Here is a 21,202-nt window from a genome sequence, read left to right on the forward strand (position 1 = left end):
CAGAAGCGGTGAATGCTCCAACACTGGATGTTTTTAAGAAGAGACTGGACAGCCATTTGTCTGAAACGGTGTAGGGTTTCCTGCCTGAGCAGGGGGTTGGACTAGATGACCTCCAAGATCCCTTCCAGCTCTGTTATTCTGTTAAAGTGTGTGGACTTCGTCTTCCAGAATTCCTGTTTGCTAGGCATGCGCTTAAAATTTCAGAGATGTTTAACCTGGAGTTTTCTGGATGCCAAATTCTATCTCTGGCTGAAATCAGTTTATCTACACTCCCGTCTTTCCTCTCTTTGTTTTCTCTGGAGGTTAGTTTTAGAGAAGAGGAATGGGAACATGCTCTTCTAGAAAAGGAAACCCTGGAAAGTTGATAAGGAAGAATTCAGAATGAAGCACGGATTTTTTCCAGATTTTTATCAGGACAGAAATCTGTCTGTTAAAAAAAAAAAAAAAAACCTTTTTGCAAAGGTCTCTGAAAATGTTTGCAAGGCAGCAAGCAGCTTGTTTTTGTGTGGGGGATGTTTGCTTTATTCCTCCAGACACTCCTGCCTTCCATTCACATTCTGCAGAATAACTTGGGGGGAGGGGAGAAGCAGAACTAGAACACACAAGGGGACCCTTTGCAAACATGCCTGCTGGCAATGGCGGGATTCAAATAGGTGAACAACCGGTTCTCTGTGTGGATGCCGCTTCCAGAAGTCTGTTCTGGGCCTGGGCAACAAAAAAATGAGCTACCGGTTCTGCCGGTGGTTGCGAACAGGCTGAATCCCACCACTGGATAGAGGGAGGGAGTGGAGGGAGAGAAGGAGAGGGGGAAAAGGAAGAAAGGAAGGAGGAGAGAGAGAGAGAGAGAGAGAGAGAGAGAGAAGGGAAGGGGGGAAAGGAAGGAAGGAAGGATAGGGAAGGGAAGGAAAAGAAGGGAAAGGAAAGGAAAGGAAAGGAAAGGAAAGGAAAGGAAAGGAAAGGGGGAAGGCAGGAAGGAAGGGAGGGAGGGAAGGAAGGAAAAGGGGGAAGGCAGGAAGGAAGGGAGGGAGGGAAGGAAGGAAAAGGGGGAAGGCAGGAGGGAGGGAAGGAAGGACGCAGTGGCGGGATTCAAATAGGTGAACAACCGGTTCTCTGCGTGGATGCCACTTCCGGAAGTCCGTTCTGGGCCCGGGCAACAAAAAATTAGCTACCGGTTCTGCCGAAGTGGTGCGAACCGGCTGGATCCCACCACTGCCTCCTGGGATAAAACTCCAAATGTTGCAACAGAAGCAAAACCAGGTTTCGAGAAAGCTTAAAATGGGCTCTTATCCAGCCAGTTGCACAAGACAGCACTGTCCACAACTGGTCTTCAGTGAGTAAAATTGTGAAATCGGTGTTGGGAAGCAGATGTTACGACACATCAGGACTCTAAAGACACTGATGAAATAAGGATGATATCAGATCATCTCCACCGGCTTTTTCCAAGTCCAGTTCCAAGCGATTCCCAAAAAACTCAAATCAGAAGAGTTTTAAAAACTGCTGCTCCATTCTGAACTTGATTTATGTTTGTGGGCTAAAATTTCCAGGGAAAACTTGATAGGTTGAGATCACGCCAAGTGTCCTGAGCAGAACCATCCCAGTGATGGCCCCCAATTCTGCCACATTATACCACGGTAACAACCACCACTTCCTAGTCCTCATCTAAGAAATCAAGAATGGTTGTCATATAGCTTATTTTTTTGGCCTAGAAAACATCTGGTCCTCTGAGTATAGATACTCCTGAACTTAGCAACCGTTCCAAGTTATGATGGACACCCCCAAAAACTAAAACAAAAGTTTCGAAATTCCAGCTTCCCAAAGTCACACAGACACAGCTCAGCCGCTTGGCAACTGCCCTCCATTGACAGTCATTTGCGGGGGCCCCATGGTTTATGATTTATGATGGTTTTGGAAGAAACCAGGTTTTTACTTCCAGTTTCTGGCAACAAATAAACCCCATCCATAATGAACAATGAGATTGATTGATTTATATTTCTAAGATCACATTCAGCTAAGGATCACCACAAAAGACGTCAAAAAATTGGGTCGGGTCACATGGTAAATCCACCTTACAATTGTCACAACTTATGACTGTAATTATCAGGGTCAATTACAGCTGCAATCTGTATCCTGTTACACCTGGTCTCCCATTTAGCTCTCTCCTTATTCTGAACCGAAGAAGCCTTTAATTATAACGCGAGAGTCTATTGCAGTGGTTCTCAACCTGTGGGTCGGGACCCCATTTGGGGTCAAACGACCATTTCACGGGGGTCGCCAAACAACGCAGTCTGCCATTTTTTTCCCCTTTTCCTTAGCTGTGCTACTCCCTTTTATTCTATTGGCTTTTGAAAGCCAATAGAAGAGACTCTCTTGAATAGATTCCAATTCTATTGGCTTTCAAAAGCCAATAGGAATTGTCCAGGCTGTCTCTGCCTTGCTGAGCCCGCCAAAAGTCCCATTCTGCAAACGGTGCTGCACCAGTTAATAGTCCTCGACTTATGACCGGTTGAGTAGTCCTCAACTTACGACCAGTTGGGGGTCGCGGCATTAAAAAGGTTGAGAACCACTGGTCTATTGCTGTTCAATCCGATGTTTATAAGGATGATAGAACAGAACAGAACAGAATAGAGCAGAACAGATTGCAGAATAGTTTGCAGAATGGAATGGAATGGAAGAGAGGAGAGGAGAGGAGAGGAAAAGAGAAGAGATTGTAGAACAGAACAGAATAGAACATAATAGAAACTGGAAGGGACCTTGGAGGTCTTCCAGTCCAGCTCCCTGCTCAAGTTTCAGTTACGTTCGATATCTCGGAGGTCCAGAGAGATAGAAAAATACTTGGAACCCACTTGGAAACTTCAGCCTTCTTTTTAATTCAATGCGAATTGATTCCGATTCTGAACTGAGTTTTTTTTTTTTTTAAAGTGGGTCCTGATAACAATGAAAACACCAGCTGTGGTTGGTAACTGCGCGTCTGGTTCAGACTTGGTCCTTAGAGCCAAGTAACTGTGTGGTGGTGTCAGTGAGCCCTGTAAACAAATACCCAATTAAAAGAAGAAACAACACTAGCAAGTCCCTAAACCTTAGCATATCAACTTCACCGGTGTTGGAGAACGTCCAAGCGTTTGGAGCCAAGGGGGGGGGGTTGCAATTTGCTCGCTCGGCTGAGCAATTAAAATGCTGTAAGCTAAGCTTTAAGCTGTCACTGTGACTCTTTACAACCTTTACAGCCATCCCTGTAAAATTAGGGAGGTGAATAGGCCATCAGTCTGCTAAACAACTATTTCCCACAACACTGTCGAACTAACTAGTAGGGCTGTATTACTATTCTTCTTCTCATCTTTCCTATTACCTATTTCCTTATCCTCTTATGACTATAACTTTGTTGCTTGTATCTTATGATTTATATTAATTCTTTTATTTAGTATCCTAGTATGATTTATCAGTTGCTGCTTGTTTGTACGCTGAGAGCTTATACACCAGAGACAAATTCCTTGTGTGTCCAATCACACTTGGCCAATGAAGTATTCTATTCTATTCTATTCTATTCTATTCTATTCTATTCTATTCTATTCTATTCTATTCTATTCTATTCTCTATCTCTATTCTATTCTAATTTCTATTCTATTCTATTGTCTCTTTATGCTATTCTATTCTATTCTATTCTATTCTATAATCTGTTCTATTCTATTCTATAATCTGTTCTATTCTACAATCTGTTCTATTCTATTCTATTCTATTCTATTCTATAATCTGTTCTATTCTACAATCTGTTCTATTCTATTCTATTCTATTCTATTCTATTCTATTCTATTCTATTCTATTCTATTCTATTCTAGGGCTGCTTCGGACCAGGTTATCTACCTAATTAATAGATTCTGCTGCTGACAGGTTATCCCCAGCTTACAACCACAATGGAGCCCAAAGTTTTTGTTGCTAAGCAAGACAGTTATGAAGTGAATTTTGCCCCATTTTACGACCTTTCCCGCCACAGTTATTAAGTAAAACAGTGCAGTTGTTCAGTGAATCTGGCTTTCCCATTGACCTTGCTTGTCAGAAGGTCACAAAAGGAGATCAGGATAGTGCAGGGGTAGGCAACCTTGGCCCCTTCATGACTGGTGGACTTCAACTCCCAGAATTCCTGAACCAGCATGGCTCAGCTTGGAAACCTCTCCCTTTCCCCTCAGCGTGGCTGGCTCAGGAATTCTGGGAGTTGAAGTCCACGAGTCATGAAGGGGGCCATAGTTCCCCCCATGCTGGCTCAGGAATTCTGGGAGTTGAAGTCCCCGTCATAAAAGAGCTGGGGGGGGGGGTAGGCAACCTTGGCTCTTTTATGACTGGTGGGACTTCAACTCCCAGAATTCCTGAGCCAGCATGGCTCAGCTGGAAACTTCTCCCTTTCCCCTCAGCGTGGCTGGCTCAGGAATTCTGGGAGTTGAAGTCCACGAGTCATAAAAGAGCCAAGGTTGCCTGTCCCTGGGATAGTGCAACCATCTGAAGTACATGTCAGTTGCCAAGTGTCTGAATTTGATCACGTGACCACGGGGATGCTGCAACGGTCACGTGAAAAACGGTTACAAGCCGCTTTTTCCAGGCCGTCGTTAACTTCGAGTGGTCCTTAAATTGAGGAGTCCCTGTACTTGACTCAACCAACCACAGTTAGCCGGGGGATTCTGGGAGTTGAAGTCCACCCATTTTGAAATTGCCAAGAGAAACTCTGCTCTTTGTGGCTGATGAAACAGTGAGAGCTCGTTGCCTTTCCTTCTGGGAACAGACAGGAGCTGACACTATCCTTCAGGGATGAAGAAGGTGGAATCCCACAAGATCAGGAGGCTGGCAGGATAACAGGCCTCTAATTGCCAGCCTGCCCCTGCTAAGCAGCCCATGTACAACTATAATTAACCCGAATGCAGGTCTGAGCTTCCGTCTCTTGTAGCACCTTGAAGAACAGCACAGTATGGAAAAGTTCTTTTAAGAAAGCAAAAGCAAAACCAGAGTCTTCCCACCCATGGGAAGACTCCATGCCCAGCCAGAAACCGCTGGATCAGCCACCGCCAAAAAAGCCAATACAATCCTGGGTTGTATAAACAGAGGCCTAGACTCAAGATCACACGAGGGATTAGTACCGCTTTATAAAACCCTAGTGAGGCCACACTTGGAATACTGCAGCCAGTTTTGGTCACCATATCACAAAGAGGATGTTGAGATTTTGGAAAGAGTTCAGAGAAGAGCAACTAAGAGGATCCGAGGCCTGGAGAGCAAAACATATGAAGAACGGCTGCAAGAGTTGGATTTGGCTAGTCTAAAGAAAAGAAGAAATAGGGGAGAGATGATAGTACCATTGCAAATATCACTCCTACAAGTTAGACACCAGAATAAGGGATTATTTTAAGCAGATAATAGATTTAATGCGTCATATATAATGGCATAGGCAATCTTGTTTTGTCACTTCCAGCTACAGGTAGCCCTTGACTTATGACCACAAATGACCCCAGCATTTTTGTTGCTAAATGAGACATTTGTTAAGTGAATCACTACTGTTGTTAAGTTAGTAACATGGTTGTTAAGTGAATCTATCTTCCAAATTGACTTTGTCAGAAGGTTGCCAAAGGTGATCATATGACACTGCAATTATCATAAATATGAGTCAGTGTTCCAGTATCTGAGGGGCTGCCACAAAGAAGAGGGCGCCACCTTATTCTCCACAGCACCAGAGGGAAGGATGAGAAACAATGGTTGGAAGCTGATCAAGGAGAGAAGCAACCTGGAACTAAGGAGAAACTTCTGACAGTGAGGACAATTAACCAGTGGAACAAAAGTTGCCTTCAGAAATCGTGGGCGCTCCATCCCTGGAGATTTTTAAGAAGAAGCTAGACAGTCACTTGTCTGAGATGGTATAGGTTCTCCTGCTTAAGCAGGGGGCTGGACTAGAAGACCTCCAAGGTCCCCTTCCAACTTCTATTCTATTCTATTCTATTCTATTCTATTCTATTCTATTCTATTCTATTCTATTCTATTCTATTCTTCTATTCTATTCTATTCTATTCTATTCTATTCTACAATCTACTCTATTCTATTCTATTATTCTATTCTATTATTCTATTCTATTATATTATTCTATTCTGCTCTATTGTCTCTTTATTCTATTCTATTCTATTCTATTCTATTTCATTCTAATCTATTCTATTCTGTTCTATTTCATTCTGTGATTCTCTTCTCTTCTCTTCTCTTCTCTTCTTATTCCATTCCATATTTCCTATTCTATTCTATTCTATTCTATTCTATTCTATTCTATTCTATTCTATTCTATTCTATTCTATTCTATTCCCACACAGGACACGACATGACACAACCCTACTTCTAACCCCTGCTCTCCTACAATCTGCCCCTGACAAGGAGGTAACAAGGAATCCTCAAAGGCTGCCAGGCCCTTAATGCATGTAGCCCTCAATTGAACGATCTACAACCGAATGTCACATTTCTGTTGCTAAACGAGACAGCTCTTTTGTGAATTTGGCCCCATTTTACCACCTTTCTGGCCCCCGTTAAGTGAACCACTGCAGTTGTTAACCAGGTAACACAGTCGTGACGTGAGTCTGGATTGCCCCTTGACTTTGCTTGCCCAAAGGGGGGGGGGGCAAAAGGGGATCCCGGGAGACCCTGGGACGCTGCAACCGTCATCAATATGAGTCAGTTGCCAAGTTTCTAAATTTGGGTCGTGTGTGACCCTGGGGGTACTGCAAGGGCCGTTAAGTCTGAAAAACGGTCCCAAGTCACATTTTTCAGTGCTGTTGTTAAGTTCAAACGGTCACTAAATGAACCGTTGTTAAGTCAAGGGCTACTTGTATCCAGGTTTGGATAAAACGGCGTCCAGCTTTGGTTGCCAGGATATTAAAAAAAAAGAGGTTGAGGCTCTAGAGTCTAGAAAGAGTGCAAAGAGCAACGAAGACAGTTAGGAGACCGGAGGCTAAAACATACGACGAACGATGGCAGGAATTGGGTCTGTCCAGTCTAGTGAAAAGGAGGACTAGAGGGGACATAAATATGAGTTTTTAAGTGGCTAAATTTCAACCATGTGGGATGCCACAACTTGAGAAACAGTCACAAGTTGCTTTTTTCAGTGCCGTCCTAACTCTGAACGGTCACTAAAGGAATTGTAGGTTGTAGACCGGGTCCTCCGTGAATGTATCCGATCTCTCTTTGAAGTCACCCAAAGGCCTGGCCGTCTTCATGCGCCCATGTAATGAATTCCACGGGCTAACGATATGCCGTGGGAAAAAAGCTCCCGACTTACATTGATGGGGTAGATAAGGCTTCAGATCAGAACGAGGTGTACTTCCGAACAGGATGCAAAACTTATTGGAGACCTTGGCCATCTGGCTAATCTCTGTATCTACCCAGCGTACAGCAGTCCCTGTACTCATTAAGACAGGGAGGTCTCTGCTGCAAAGAAAAAGGAAATTGTAACTTAGGTTTTTCAGAGGAATCAAGAGAGAATCGTGGCGAGGGGGGGGGTCATTGTTCCTTGAAAACAGACTCCCAGGTTTAAAAGATTGGACAGCCATTTGTCCAGGATAGTATAAGGCAGGGGTAGGCAACCTTGGCTCTTTTATGACTCATGGACTTCAACTCCCAGAATTCCTGAGCCAGCTGGCTCAGGAATTCTGGGAGTTGAAGTCCATGAGTCATAAAAGAGCCAAGTTGGCCTACCCCTGGTATAAGGACTTCTGCCTTGGGCAGGCAATTCGACTAGAAAGTCTCCGTTCCAGTCCTGGGAGTCTATGATTCTAATATTTATGTTTCTTGAGGACATTTGAAACAGGGAAACTAACATACATTCCTCAAGATTATCTATCAAGTAATATGGTGAGAGGCAAATAAAATATGTGATGAATGAGTTACCAAGACACTTAGCTCAGGAGATCAATGACTAGGTATTGTAATGTCTCATGATGTTGGACAAATGGTTAGAGGATGTTTAGGAGACATCCATCCATCCATCCATCCATATCTGTCTATCTACCCATCTATCTGCCTATAGATTAGAATCGAGTTGGAAGGGACCTTGGAGGTCTTCTAGTCCAGCCCCCCACTTAAACGGGAGAACCTATACCGTGTCAGACAGGTGAATGTCCAGTCTCCTCTTAAAAATCTCCAGTGATGGAGCACCCACGATTTCTGGGGGTAAACTGTTCCACTAGTTGATTGTCCTGTCAGGAAGTTTCTCTTCCTGCCTATCTGCCTGCCTGCCTGTCTATCTATTTATCTATCTATCTGTCTGTCTGTCTGTCTGTCTGTATCTATCTATCTGTCTGTCTGTCTGTCTGTCTGTATCTATCTATCTATCTATCTATCTATCTATCTATCTATCTGTCTATCATCTATCAATCATCTTTTATGTTGCCCATCTCACTGTTGAGAGCAATTTTGGGGGTGCTATGTATGAGTTTTCTGCAGGAAAATAAGATTTTTATTTATTCATTTTATTGCTTTCACCATCAAGTGATTCTGGATGTCTAAGCTGTTACCTTAGGTCCAGATCATTGGGGCTTGCAGGGTCCACCCAAACAGCACAGGGCTTCAAGTCAACAGATCCTGAATTGTTTGTCCCATTGCCAACAGTACTTGGAAGCAAGAAAAATAATTGGCAAAGAGATGAACGAGGCACGGCAGCAATATTAGAGAGTACATCCCATATGCTTTGTGAACTGGGGAGAACCCAGGTGTTTTGATAGAATCAGTGCTGGGTATAATAATAATAATAATAATAATAATAATAATAATAATAATAATAGGTTGCTTCTCTCTTTGGTTAATTTCTAATTGCTAGCTTCCTAATGTGTAACTTTCTCAAACACAAGCAAGATCAAACTGGCATGGAAGCAGCAAATCCTGACCACACTGGCAAAACTCCTGTTTTTTACTATGCAACTTCCTCTCCGGTTCTAAAGAGAGCTATGAAATTTATGTCAGTTGTCCGTTAAGCTCAAGGATAAAGATAACCAGCTCCGTTAGACTTACCTATGTTTAGAAAATAAGAACCCTCTCCATTACAATAACAAGAAAGAGCAATTTGCAGGCTATCTGCCCTTTTGATAAGCTAGGCCAATGAGCTGTCATTGCTCTTCCAGGAGTTCCACTTCCAAGTATGGCACCCTTTGATCTTTATCTAGCTGATTGTAAATGACTTATTCAGTCAGTCTACACCTGTTAGAATTTGGTGGGGCTATCTTATCTTAGTATTGGAGGGGCTGCCCCAAAGAGGAGGGGGTCAACTTATTTTCCAAAGCACCTGAAGGCAGGACAAGAAACAACCGGTGGAAACTAATCAAGGAGAGAAGCAACCTGGAACAAAGGAGAAATTTCCTAACAGTGAGAACAATTCACCAACTGGCCTCCAGAAGTTGTGGGTGTTTTCATCATAGAAGTGATGCCTTGGTAAGGCCTTAGTAAGGCCACACTTGGAATACTGCATCCAGTTTTGGTTACCAGGATGTAAAAAAGAGGTTGAGACTCTAGAAAGAGTACAGAGAAGAGCAACAAAGATGATTAGGGGACTGGAGGCTAAAACATACAAGGAACAGTTGCTGGAATTGGGTCTGTCTAGTTTAATGAAGAGAAGGACAAGAGGGGACAGGATAGCAGTCTTCCAGTATCTCAGGGGCTGCCACAAAGAAGAGCGAGTCAAGCTATTCTCCAAAGCACCTGAAGGCAGGACAAGAAGCAATGGATGGAAACTAACCAAGGAGAGAAGCAACTTAGAACTAAGGAGAAACTTCCTGACAGTTAGAACAATTAACCAGTGGAACAACCTGTGCCAGAAGCGGTGAATGCTCCAACATTAGAAGTTTTGAAGAAGAGACTGGAATAGCCACTTATCTCAAATTGTATAGGGTTTCCTGCCTGAGCAGGGGGTTGGACTAGAAGATCTCCAAGGTCCCTTCCAACACTGCTATCATGTCCCCCCTCGTCCTTCTCTTCATTAAACTAGACATACCCAATTCCAGCAACCGTTCCTTATACTAAGAGGAAGACTTTGGACAAATGGACAGAGGGACTGTTTTAAAAAAAACCGTTTATTACGTAGCCTTAGAGATAACACGGATTCTTTTTTCACTGGCGAGTCGCAATGGCACCTGCGCAACATTCATTCAGTGGGTGGATTGCTAAACGCTTAAGCAGCAATCAGGTCAGGCTGGTGGGAACACAGAGTACTCTGCCCTCCATCTTTCATGGACCTCAGCCAGTTTAACAAGCTAAGAGGGCACAGGTTTGGGGGGAAATTCTTCCTTCTCAACCACAAACACGCAAATGAGACTTACAACCAGCTTCAGATCAGCAGCAGCAGCAGCAAACCACACCGGTGGTTTTGATAGCTCAAGATTCCTCGTGTTGTTTAATCACGCTGGGCCCCCAAAAAACGTATTCCATTCAGGCAGCCCTTTTTCCAAGAGTCAGGCCCTACCCAAAGAATCAGAAGCCTCAAAATTGGGGGGTCTTGCACCAGCCCAGATCACTGGCTCAGGGATGGTTCCCCAGGAAGGCAGAAATTGGTTCCCGGGGCTCTTTCTAATATTTCATGGGATAATTTCACACAGCAGCAAAAGCGGAGCCTAGAAATGACAGCTCCCGGTATTCTCCCAAGGCAGCATTGCAAAAAAAGAAAAAAAAATCTCAATTGTGGGAGTTCACGTTCACACAACTTAAAAGCAACGGAGGTTGAGAAACATTGATCTACAGAGAGCCCCAGTTCCCAACTCTTTAAGCCACACACCTTCTCAACCAGCTCCTAACTGCCATCTGCTGGAGAGACAAACAGAGTTTTCTGCAACCAGGATGGCCCCAAAGGTAATGAAGATCACATGAAGTATTAATACCACTTTATAATGCCTTGGTAAGGCCACACTTGGAATACGGCATCCAGTTTTGATCGCCACGATGTAAAAAAAGATGTGGAGACTCTAGAGAGAGTGCAGAGAAGAGCAACGAAGAGGATCAGGGGACTGGAGGCTAAAACATACAAGGAACGGCTGCTGGAATTGGGTATGTCTAGTTTAATGAAGAGAAGGACGAGGGGGGACAGGATAGCAGGGTTCCAGTATCTCGGGGCTGCCACAAAAAAGAGGGAGTCAAGCTATTCTCTAAAGCGCCTGAAGGCAGGACAAGAAGCAAGGGATGGAAATTAATCAAGGAGAGAAGCAACCTAGACCGAAGGAGAAACTTCCTGACAGTGAGAACAATTAACCAGTGGAACAACCTGCCTCCAGAAGTGGTGAATGCTCCAACAGTGGAAGTTTTAAAGAAGAGACTGGAACAGCCACTTATCTCAAATTGTATAGGGTTTCCTGCCTGAGCAGGGGGTTGGACTAGAAGATCTCCAAGGTCCCTTCCAACACTGCTATCATGTCCCCCCTCGTCCTTCTCTTCATTAAACTAGACATACCCAATTCCAGCAACCGTTCCTTATACTAAGAGGAAGACTTTGGACAAATGGACAGACCGTGGACAGTGGAAGTTTTAAAGAAGAGACCGGACAGCCATTTGTCCAAAATGGTATAGGATTTCCTGCCTGAGCAGGAGGTTGGACTAGATGACCTCCAAGGTCCCTTCCAACAACTTCTTCTTCTTCTTCTTCTTCTTCTTCTTCTTCTTCTTCTTCTTTCTTCTTCTTCTTCTTCTTCTTCTTCTTCTTCTTCTTCTTCTTCTTCTTCTTCTTCTTCTTCTTCTTCTTCTTCTTCTTCTTCTTCTTCTTCTTCTTCTTCTTCTTCTTCTTCTTCTTCTTCTTCTTCTTCTTCTTCTTCTTCTTCTTCTTCTTCACCTCTGCCTTCTCCATCAATTACCGCCATTGCTGAAAACAGGAGAGTTGAACTCCGTACATCGAGAGGGATGGCCAAATGAGACATTTATTCAGGGCTCCCCCCACAAATACCCATCACTGGAGATCTTTAAGAAAAGACTAGACAATCACCTATCTGAGATGATGTAGGTTCTCCTGCTTGAGCGGGGGGCTGGACTAGAAGACCTCCAAGGTCCCTTCCAGCTCTATTCTATATATATATATAAGGGCGGTTTGCCCCCGTTTACAACCTCCCTTGCCACCGTTGTTGTGAACAGCTGCAGTTACCTTAGTGACACGGTTGTTAAGTGAATCTGACTTTGCTTGTCAGAAGGTGACCCTGGGACGCTGCGACCGTCATAAATGGGAATCAGGTTGCCAAGCGTCTGAATTTTGATCACTGGAGAATGCTGCAACGCTGGTATGAAAAATGGTCATCACTTTTATCAGTGCTGTTGTAACTTTGAACAGTCACTAAATGAACTGTTGTAACCTGAGGACTACCTGTGCTTTGAAGCACCTTCGATGGAATAGGCCCGTTACGGATTCTCCTTGGCTGTTTTTCTCAGATAGGACAAGGGCTGGAATGTCAAAATTCAAAGAGACCCTTTCATTTTGGCTATTGCCAGCCTGCTCTATGGGGGGTTTGCACAACCAGATCTTCTGCACAACATTCCTCGGCGTGTCCAGACTGAAGGCAAAGAGCTTTTTATCTTCAGCACCGTGTGATGACCTGCAGATCATCAGATCCCATTTGCGCAACTGGGCCGACAAACATCCGTCAACATTTGTGAAAAGTCAACCTCATTGGCTACCCTCTGCAAGGCCACTTGGCACGTGGTGGTGGTGGTGGTGGTATTTCCAAACATGACCTTCCTTTACCTTTGAGCTTTGGACCACAACTTTTCACAACAGCTATAAAAATGTTCTTCCCTCTCCGAAGACCAGAGTCATCGGGAGCCATGCAGCATTTAAAGGCCAAGCAAGCTGTGAAGAGGGAGATCCAATATCTGTTGGATGGCTGACGGCCTCATCAGATGCTTGCTCACTGGTCACCCGATCTTTTTGATTGAAGAGACCAAGGATTGGGAAGTTGCATATGCAATGCATTGAGTTGAGTCATATCCCCAAGTATACCACTGCTTTCCAAACTGCATAAACATCTTACAAGAGGACTAAAAAAAAAAAAAAAAATGCGTGAGCAGCTGCTGGAGAGATGAAACTATGATTATTATTTTTTTAATCACAAAAAAGGCAGTCCTGGAATTTTTAAGCCAGCTTTCCTCAATCTGGCTATGCAAATGCGTAGACCTTTCATTTTCTCACGTTAGTGAGATGTTGGTCACTGCATGGGAACTTGGTCAACCTCACAAACCAAGTAAAAGACTTAACCAACCCGGCCCACAGCTAGTTAGTTATATATGTGTGTGTGTGTGTGTGTGTGTGTGTGTGTTTTCTGAGGTTTTCGCGGGTGTTTATATGTAGGTCTTTGGTTGTTCGGGTTTTCTCCCGCGTAAAATTGGAAGTGTCTTGGAAGACCACATATAAGCTAGTTAGTTATATATGTGTGTGTGTGTGTGTGTGTGTGTGTTTTCTGAGGTTTTCGCGGGTGTTTGTATGTAGGTCTTTGGTTGTTCGGGTTTTCTCCCACGTAAAATTGGAAGTGTCTTGGAAGACCACATATATATATATGTCTTTGATAATTTTGAATATTGGAATCCCAGATATGGACATTTAAAGTCAATCAGATAAAAATAAAGAGCTCTGGGATGTAAGGTAAAAGGCTTTTTTTATTAATTGCTGAGCGTTTGTTAACAACCTGTTAACATCATCACGTAAGCACGCTATGTGCACATGCCTCTGCAACTGTTGTTTAACTGTTATGTACATTTATGCACATACTCCCCCTTCTCATTTAGCCCTTTGCTCTGATGATGTTAACAGGTTGTTAACGAACGCTCAGCAATTAATAAAAAAAGCCTTTTACCTTACATCCCAGAGCTCTTTATTTTTATCTGATTGACTTTAAATATATATATGTATGTATGTATGTATGTATGTATGTATGTACTTGCTTCTGAATCCTCCAGTTCCATTGGGCATCTTTACTTTTATTTTTTTTTTGTAAATTTTTATTGATTTTCTAATATTACATTTAAATATTTGAAGGCAAAGTGGCGGTTGGGAACAATAATTCTATTACACATAGATATCATTAATACAGATCTCAAACTGTTACAATCCCCATTCCCTCTCTTTCTCCCTTAATATCTACTGTCTCATATTTTAACTCATACAATTCTTGTTCTGTCGATCAAACAGAAAATAACTTTCTAACATTTATCAATAATTTTTAGTTAATATATGTCTTAGTCGTTTTAACTTTAGTCTTTAGACAATCAATGGGCACCTTTAACTTAGGACCAAAGCTGAGAATTTGGGCCTGTGAAATTAACATTTGGCCATCTTCCCCAAAGCTTAGCATCCTTCATGTGAGTCCTCAAGCCTTGGGAAAATTGTACAGGTGGTCCTCAACTTATGACAATTGAGCCTAGAATTTGACTGTAAGTCATTGCAGTCTTGAGTCCCCATGGTTGTTAAGCAAATCATGGGTTGGTAAGTGAGTGACATGGTTGTCAAACCCTAACCTAGCTCATCCAATGGATCCCCCCCCCCTGGTTTTTGCCAGATCACGTGACGATGGAATACCACAACCAAGCTGGTTTCCAAGTGGCCCAAATGTGATTACATGATTGTGGGGATAGTGCTACTGTTAAAACTTTGGAGATGGGTCGTAAGTAATAATAATAATGATGATGATGATGTTGTTGGAAGGGACCTTGGAGGTCATCTAGTCGAACCTCCTCAGGCAGGAAACCCTACACCATTTCAGACCGACGGCTGTCCAGTCTCTTCTTAAAGACTTCCAGTGTTGGAGCATTCACAGCTTCTGGAGGCAGGTAGTTCCACTGTTTAATTGTTCTCACTGTTAGGAAATTTCTTCTTAGTTCCAAGTTGCTTCTCTCCTTGATTAGTTTCCATCCGTTGCTTCTTGTCCTGCCTTCAGGGGCTTTGGAGAATAGCTTGACTCCCTCTTCTTTGAGGCAGCCCCTGGGATATTGGAATGCTGCTATCATGTCCCCCCTTGTCCTTCTCTTCATTAAACTAAACATACCCAATTTCAACAGCCGAGTTACTACTATTGAGCAAGGTACCCCCTATACTATACCTGTACATTTGGTTTTTCTTGCGTAAATGTAGAACCTTACTTTTTTCACCACTGAATTTCATTTTGTTAGATAGTGCCCAGTGTTCAAGTTTATCCAGATCCTCCTGTATCCTAAGCCTGTCTTCTGGAGTGTTGGCTATTCCTGCCAGCTTGGTGTCGTCTGCAAATTTGATGAGTTTCCCATCTATCCCCTGTCCAGATCGTTGATGAAGATGTTGAAGAGCACTGGGCCCAGAACAGAGCCCTGTTTTTGGAGTCCATCGTTAACTTCAAATTGTTGTTAAGCGACTAGTTATAAGTAGAGAACTACCTATAGCGGTCCTGAAACCAAGCATTACAATGAAAAGGTCTCTGATATGTTTATTTATCTATTTATTTATAAAATATATAGGCCGCCCATCTTACCACAGGGCAGTGTTTCTCAACCTTGACAATTTTAAGGCATGTGGACTTCAACTCCCAGAATTCCACAGCCAGCAATGCTGGCTGTGGAATTCTGGGAGTTGAAGTCCACATGCCTTAAAATTGTCAAGGTTGAGAAACACTGCCATAAGGCAACCTTTTGATAGCTGTTTACCAGGATTGGGTAAGTGGGGGGGATGAGTTATTGGGCTTGGTTTTTTTTTTTATCTTTTTAACGCACTCAGGGACACGTGAATAAACTCTGGCTTGATGTGACAGGCTACCGACCCATCCATGGACACAGATTAAAAAATAAATAAATAAGGCAAGCTTGGCTCCCTTTTTCTAATCCATCCCCTTTCCTGGTACTCCTGTAACAAGTTGTTGATTGTGAATTGGGAGTGTTTTCACAAGATTGACCCTCTTTCTTGGTAAATGAATTCCTGGGCTTCCCCACCCCCATTGCCCAGCCTGCAAAGCAGCCCCAAATCAACACGCTAGGAACATTTTGTGTTCTGGCAGAAGCCCCACACTGACAGAGGCATTGTTTGTTTCCCCTTTGATGTTGGCGGCATTCCTCGCACCATGAGCCCGTCAGAGCAAAGGGCAAGTCCTCCTGAGGGTCACTTCCCCTGACAATCTGGGGCCTTGGGTCTCCCTCCCTCACCCGCCGTGAGCCTCATCCGAAAGGAATGTGGGATGGGAGTCCCTTGATTCCAGCAGTGGATTGCAGAGATACGCCTGGCAAGGCAGAGGTAGGTCAAAACCTTTGACCTACCTCTGCCTTGCCAGGCGTTATCTCTGGGGTCTTTGGGGTGAGCTGTCTAATATCTCTGGGGTGAGCTGCCTAATAATTAGGGAGGTGAACTTTGCAGGAGATTCACCTGCCTGAATCACTGCATCTTGACCCCCCCTTCTCTTCTAAAAAAAAAAGCTCTAGAACAGTGGTTCTCAACCTTTTTAATGCCATGACCCCCAACTGGTCGTAAGTCAAGGACTACTCAACCGGTCGTAAGTCGAGACTACTCAGCTGGTGCAGAACCCTTTGCAGAATGGGACTTTTGGCGGGTTCAGCAGGGCAGAGACAGCCTGGACAATTCCTATTGGCTTTTGAAAGCCAATAGAATTAGACTTTATTCAAGAGAGTCTATTCTATTGGCTTTCAAAAGCAAATAGAATAAAAGGGAGGAGCCCAGCTAAGGAAAAGGGGGAAAAAATGGCGGACTGCGTTGTTTGGCGACCCCCGTGAAATGTTCGTTCGACCCCAAATGGGGTCCCGACCCACAGGTGGAGAACCACTGCTCTAGAACAGTGTTTCTCAACCTTGACAATTTTAAGGCATGTGGACTTCAACTCCCAGAATTCCACAGCCAGCAATGCTGGCAGTGGAATTCTGGAAGTTGAAGTCCACATGCCTTAAAATTGTCAAGGTTGAGAAACGCTGCTCTGGAAGCCCAGAGTGTAGACAAAAAGAAGCCTAGATGAGGTGCAGAATTTCAGGCTGAAACGAGAATAGAGGTGGTCCAAAAGAAGCAACTGAGCAACCCGCTGGAGGTGCCTTTTAAGAGTTGTGGAAACACCAAAACATAATAAACGGATGGCAGAAAAAGACCCAGTAATCCACTGAGTCTACCTTTTGAGAGGGTTTTTTTGAGGGGGGTTATTTTGTTTTTGCTTTCTTTTTAATGTATTTATTTATGTTTTTATTTACTTATGCATTTATCGTTTCACTTGTTTATTTTTTTTAAATTTTAATCGGAGGATGGAGATGCGTTTATCCCAAGCGTGTTTAAACTCAGTTTCTGAGGAATGGCCCATTGTCTCCCACTGGAAGTCCGTTCCAAGCTTCCACTACTCTTTTGGTAAAGCAGGAGGCAAGTATCAGCCTGCTTCTTACGGTTTCCCTGTTCCCTGATCTGCTCTTCACGGAGCAAAATTCCGTGAAAAGCAGAGAGTACCTGTAATTTGGGAATCAGCGCGGCTTCAGCAGGCCCCGTTCCAACAGCACCGCCTCTGTTTTTTCCACAATGCTTGAAATGTCGGCCATGGCCCCTCGGCCTGTGTAACCAGAAAGCAAAGGGGTCAATTGCAGTCGTAAGTCAAAGATTACCTGTCCGTATTTATTTTATTTATTTATTTATGAGACTTATATACCGCTTTAAGTGCAAGCACTCTCTAAGCGGTGTACACCAGTAAGCAATGTATATATATATATTTACATTGCCCCCAACAATCTGGGTCCTCATTTTACCTACCCCGGAAGGATGGAAGGCTGAGTCAACCTTGAGCCGGTGAGATTTGAACCGCTGACCTGCTGAATCGCAGTCAGCTAAAGTGGCCTGCAGTACTGCACTCTTAACTGCTGCGCCACCTCGGCTCATCTTTTCACCTCGCTCTAATGAGCCTGGAAGGAGAAGCACACCCACCTTCGTCTCCACAAACCAGCTTCTTCACTATGCAAGGGATCTCTATGTAGCCAAATTCTTTCAGCTGCCCCACTTGCTGAGCTGTGATGGGGTGCTCCCACATAAGGGTGTTCATGGCAGGGCAGAAGAGCAAAGGTTTGCTCACGTCCCAGGCGCGGATGACGCACGTCTGCAGAGAAAGGCAAGGGGAAATGGCTACAGATGAGGCTCTGAACCACAGGGGGAATGCAGTCAGAACCTGGGATAGAAGCATGGAGGCTGGGGCTGGTGAATTTCTAAAATAAATCAAGAAGCAGAGAGCTTGGAAGGTGCTCCAGGAATAGACTGGAGCCATTTGTAGTCTTAGGGGTCTACATGGGAGATGGAGGGAGGAGGAGGGGAAGGGCAGTGCCTGGCTGAGGAATTCTGGGAGTTGAAGTCCACAAGTCATAAAAGGGCCAAGTCTGAAGACCCCTGAGGGAGGGGGTAGAAAGAACGGCCCCAAAAGACAGGAAGAAGAGATGCTACCACTACCAAGGCCAAAATCAGATAAAAGAGATAGGAGTCTGGAGTAAGAAGGTAAACGTTTCAGACCGGCCCCTCTCTACTTCTCATGAAGATAAAGTGAGGGAGGATGGCATCACTTTCAGATTTGAAAGGTTCTGTTACGATAAAGGTAAAGGTTTCCCATCAAATCATTTCACACTCTAGAGGGCTGCGTTCATTTCTTGACTGAGGGAGCCAGCGATGATAATAATAATAATAATAATAATAATAATAATAGTAATAATACAGTTGGAAGGGACCTTGGAGGTCATCCAGTCCAACCCCCTGCTCAGGCAGGAAACCCTACACCATTTCGGACAAATGGCTATCCAGTCTCTTCTTCAAAACTTCCAGTGTTGGAGCATTTACCGCTTCTGGAGGCAGGTTGTTCCACTGGTTAATTGTTCTAACTGTCAGGAAGTTTCTCCTTAGTTCTAAGTTGCTTCTCTCTTTGGTTAGTTTCTATCCATTGCTTCTTGTCCTGCCTTCTGGGGCTTTGGAACACAGAACACTGTTACCTCCCCACCAAAGTGGTACCTATTCATCTACTTGCATTTGCATGCTTTCAAACTGCTAGATGGGCAGGAACTGAGGTGAGGAATGGGATCTCACCCCATTGCACGGCGCTCAGGACTCAAACCCAAGCTTGTCAACTTTCCATCTGACAAACTCAGTGTCATCATGCCCCCCCCCACTCTGTTACTATAGCTTTACAATAAACTTGCATTGACCTACATGACACTGGTTTTCTACTCTATCTTGAAGGACTGGCACATCATGATACCATACGTGCAGCATCTGCACACCCAACATCCTCTTGATGTCTTCATAGTTTCTACAAGTGCCATTAATGCAGAGGGTCATGAAACACCAGCTTACCACACAAGTCTTAATGAGGAAGAACTGGGGTGAACAATGGAGCACCCTGCACCAGTAACTCACCAGTAAGTTGTCACAAATACCATTTGCAATTTTGGCGAGGGTGTTTGCATCCAGAGGAGCCACCAGCATGAGGTCAGCCCAACGCCTCAAGTCAATATGTAGCACAGGGTCGGTGCGCTTTTTCCACAGCTGAGGACAAAATAATGCCTAAATTAATCTAATTCACCCAGCAGGCTTCATCACATTCTACATAAATCCATTATTAAATATTCTTACTGATCTTTCTGGGCTCAGTAAAACAAACTCAGAACAAGCCAAGTAATCACAATTCAAATAGTGCAAGATATAAAACATAAGATCATTTGCTGTTGGCTTCCAAAGACAAGGAAATGCTGCAATCAGAAGCTCATTCCTCAAAATTTGTGAATTAGGGTGCAAATAAAAGCTCCTTAGCCCTAAAGAAAAAATAAATAAACCTGTTTGAACGATCCTGACCTGCCACTCATCAGAGTCACTGTAGATTCTGACAGGAATCTCTTCGGGTTTATAGAAGTGTTTTGCACTTTCTGTTGTCACCACTAGAACCTCCAGCTAAAAAGAGAAGAACAGTGGGTATTAAAAAAGGAGAATATTTGTACCTAAGAGTTGAAATGAGGGGGGTCTCTGAATTTGACAAATAAATAAAAACAATGAAAAACTGCTCACTCCAGGTATCTTCAGAAGCTCTGCCACCAAAAGAGGCAACTTTAGCGCAGCCACACTCCCAGTTACCCCGATCAGGATGCGGGCATTCTTCTCCGAAGCCATGGGGCAGATTAGCGGCGGAGGAGACGCTGCAGCCTCCATAATCAGACCCAGTGATCCTTTTCCACCTGTAAGAAAATGTGAGAATTACTACTCCAAATTAAATATCTTTTTAATGCTTTTGGTCAACTTACTAACTAACTTTATGCTCCAAAACTATACTCTGCCCAAAGATGCCTTATGCAGGATATGGGCAGGCCATATATAAATTCCCTCTCTCTCTCTCTCTCACACACACACACACACACATACACACACACACACACACACACACTCTCCCTCCCCCCCTCTGTCTATCTATCCATCCATCCATCCATCTATCTCTGCCTGCCTGTCTACACACACACACACACACACACACACACACACAGAGAGAGAGAGAGAGAGAGAGAGAGAGAGAGAGAGATGGATGGATGGATGAATGGATAGATGAGAGAAAGGGATGGGGGGGATATAGAGAAACACTCCTTTAACTCAGCAGTAAACCCACCCCAGTTTCTCAAGTGCCACGTGGGGATTTTCAGGAGCAAGACCCACCCAGGCCATGTCTTTATTGAGCCAAGCAAGAACCGGAGAGGCCCCGCGGACTGTGGAAAAACCCCAAGTGAGAGCAACGTCTGAAGAGGCTCAATCTTTGGCCATCCACGAAGGTTCATTGGGGGGGGGGAATCGCTCGTTCTTGCAAGTTGGCCTACCTTGCAAGAAGGGTTTGGGGTGGGGGGGGAGGAGAGGACAGATGTGCACTTGCCTTCAGCTTTCCCTTCCTTCAGAGTCTAACAACGGATCTAAAAATATGTAATGAGGGCGAATATACGTGTCCCAGAATAACGTTGCAGGATCCAATCCGGGTCGGTATAACGTATAAAATTAAATATACGTAAATATACACATACTGCATATACGTGGAGAGAAGGAAAGGGGGGAAAGTTATATAAGCGTACACAATTCACTGATCAAAAAGTTCCGGCCGGCGGATGTCAATAAAGACAGTACCTTCCGGTTTTTTCTGGATCACAGAGAGCACAGCCGCTTTAAACCAGCTCAACTTCCGTTTCCTTTCAGAAGAGCGAAGTGGTTGACGAGGGATATAATGGCTAGACGAGC

General features: G+C 44.0%; 1 protein-coding gene across 8 annotated transcripts; it reads right to left on the reverse strand.

The window, feature by feature from the left end:
- Positions 1-2,487: 2,487 nt before the first annotated feature.
- PPCDC (phosphopantothenoylcysteine decarboxylase) lies at positions 2,488-21,054 on the reverse strand. 8 transcript variants are annotated; one of them, XM_039337513.1, is made up of 7 exons: positions 20,847-21,054; positions 20,000-20,166; positions 19,790-19,885; positions 19,355-19,483; positions 17,888-18,056; positions 17,420-17,519; positions 2,488-3,023 (listed from the first exon to the last, which is right to left on the reverse strand). In XM_039337513.1, exons 2-6 carry the CDS (start codon positions 20,138-20,140, stop codon positions 17,434-17,436), a joined length of 621 nt encoding a protein of 206 aa, XP_039193447.1. In that variant the 5' UTR covers positions 20,141-20,166; positions 20,847-21,054; the 3' UTR covers positions 2,488-3,023; positions 17,420-17,433. The 8 variants fall into 8 exon arrangements, with proteins under 8 accessions (XP_039193447.1, XP_039193449.1, XP_039193448.1 ...); XM_039337515.1 differs by lacking the exon at positions 2,488-3,023 and adding an exon at positions 6,215-7,437; XM_039337514.1 differs by lacking the exon at positions 2,488-3,023 and adding an exon at positions 9,907-10,955.
- Between the last annotated feature and the right edge of the window lie 148 nt (positions 21,055-21,202).

Source organism: Crotalus tigris, unplaced genomic scaffold (genome assembly GCF_016545835.1).
Source record: "Crotalus tigris isolate CLP2741 ecotype Arizona unplaced genomic scaffold, ASM1654583v1 scf7180000017683.1919423, whole genome shotgun sequence".
NCBI lineage: Eukaryota > Metazoa > Chordata > Lepidosauria > Squamata > Viperidae > Crotalus > Crotalus tigris.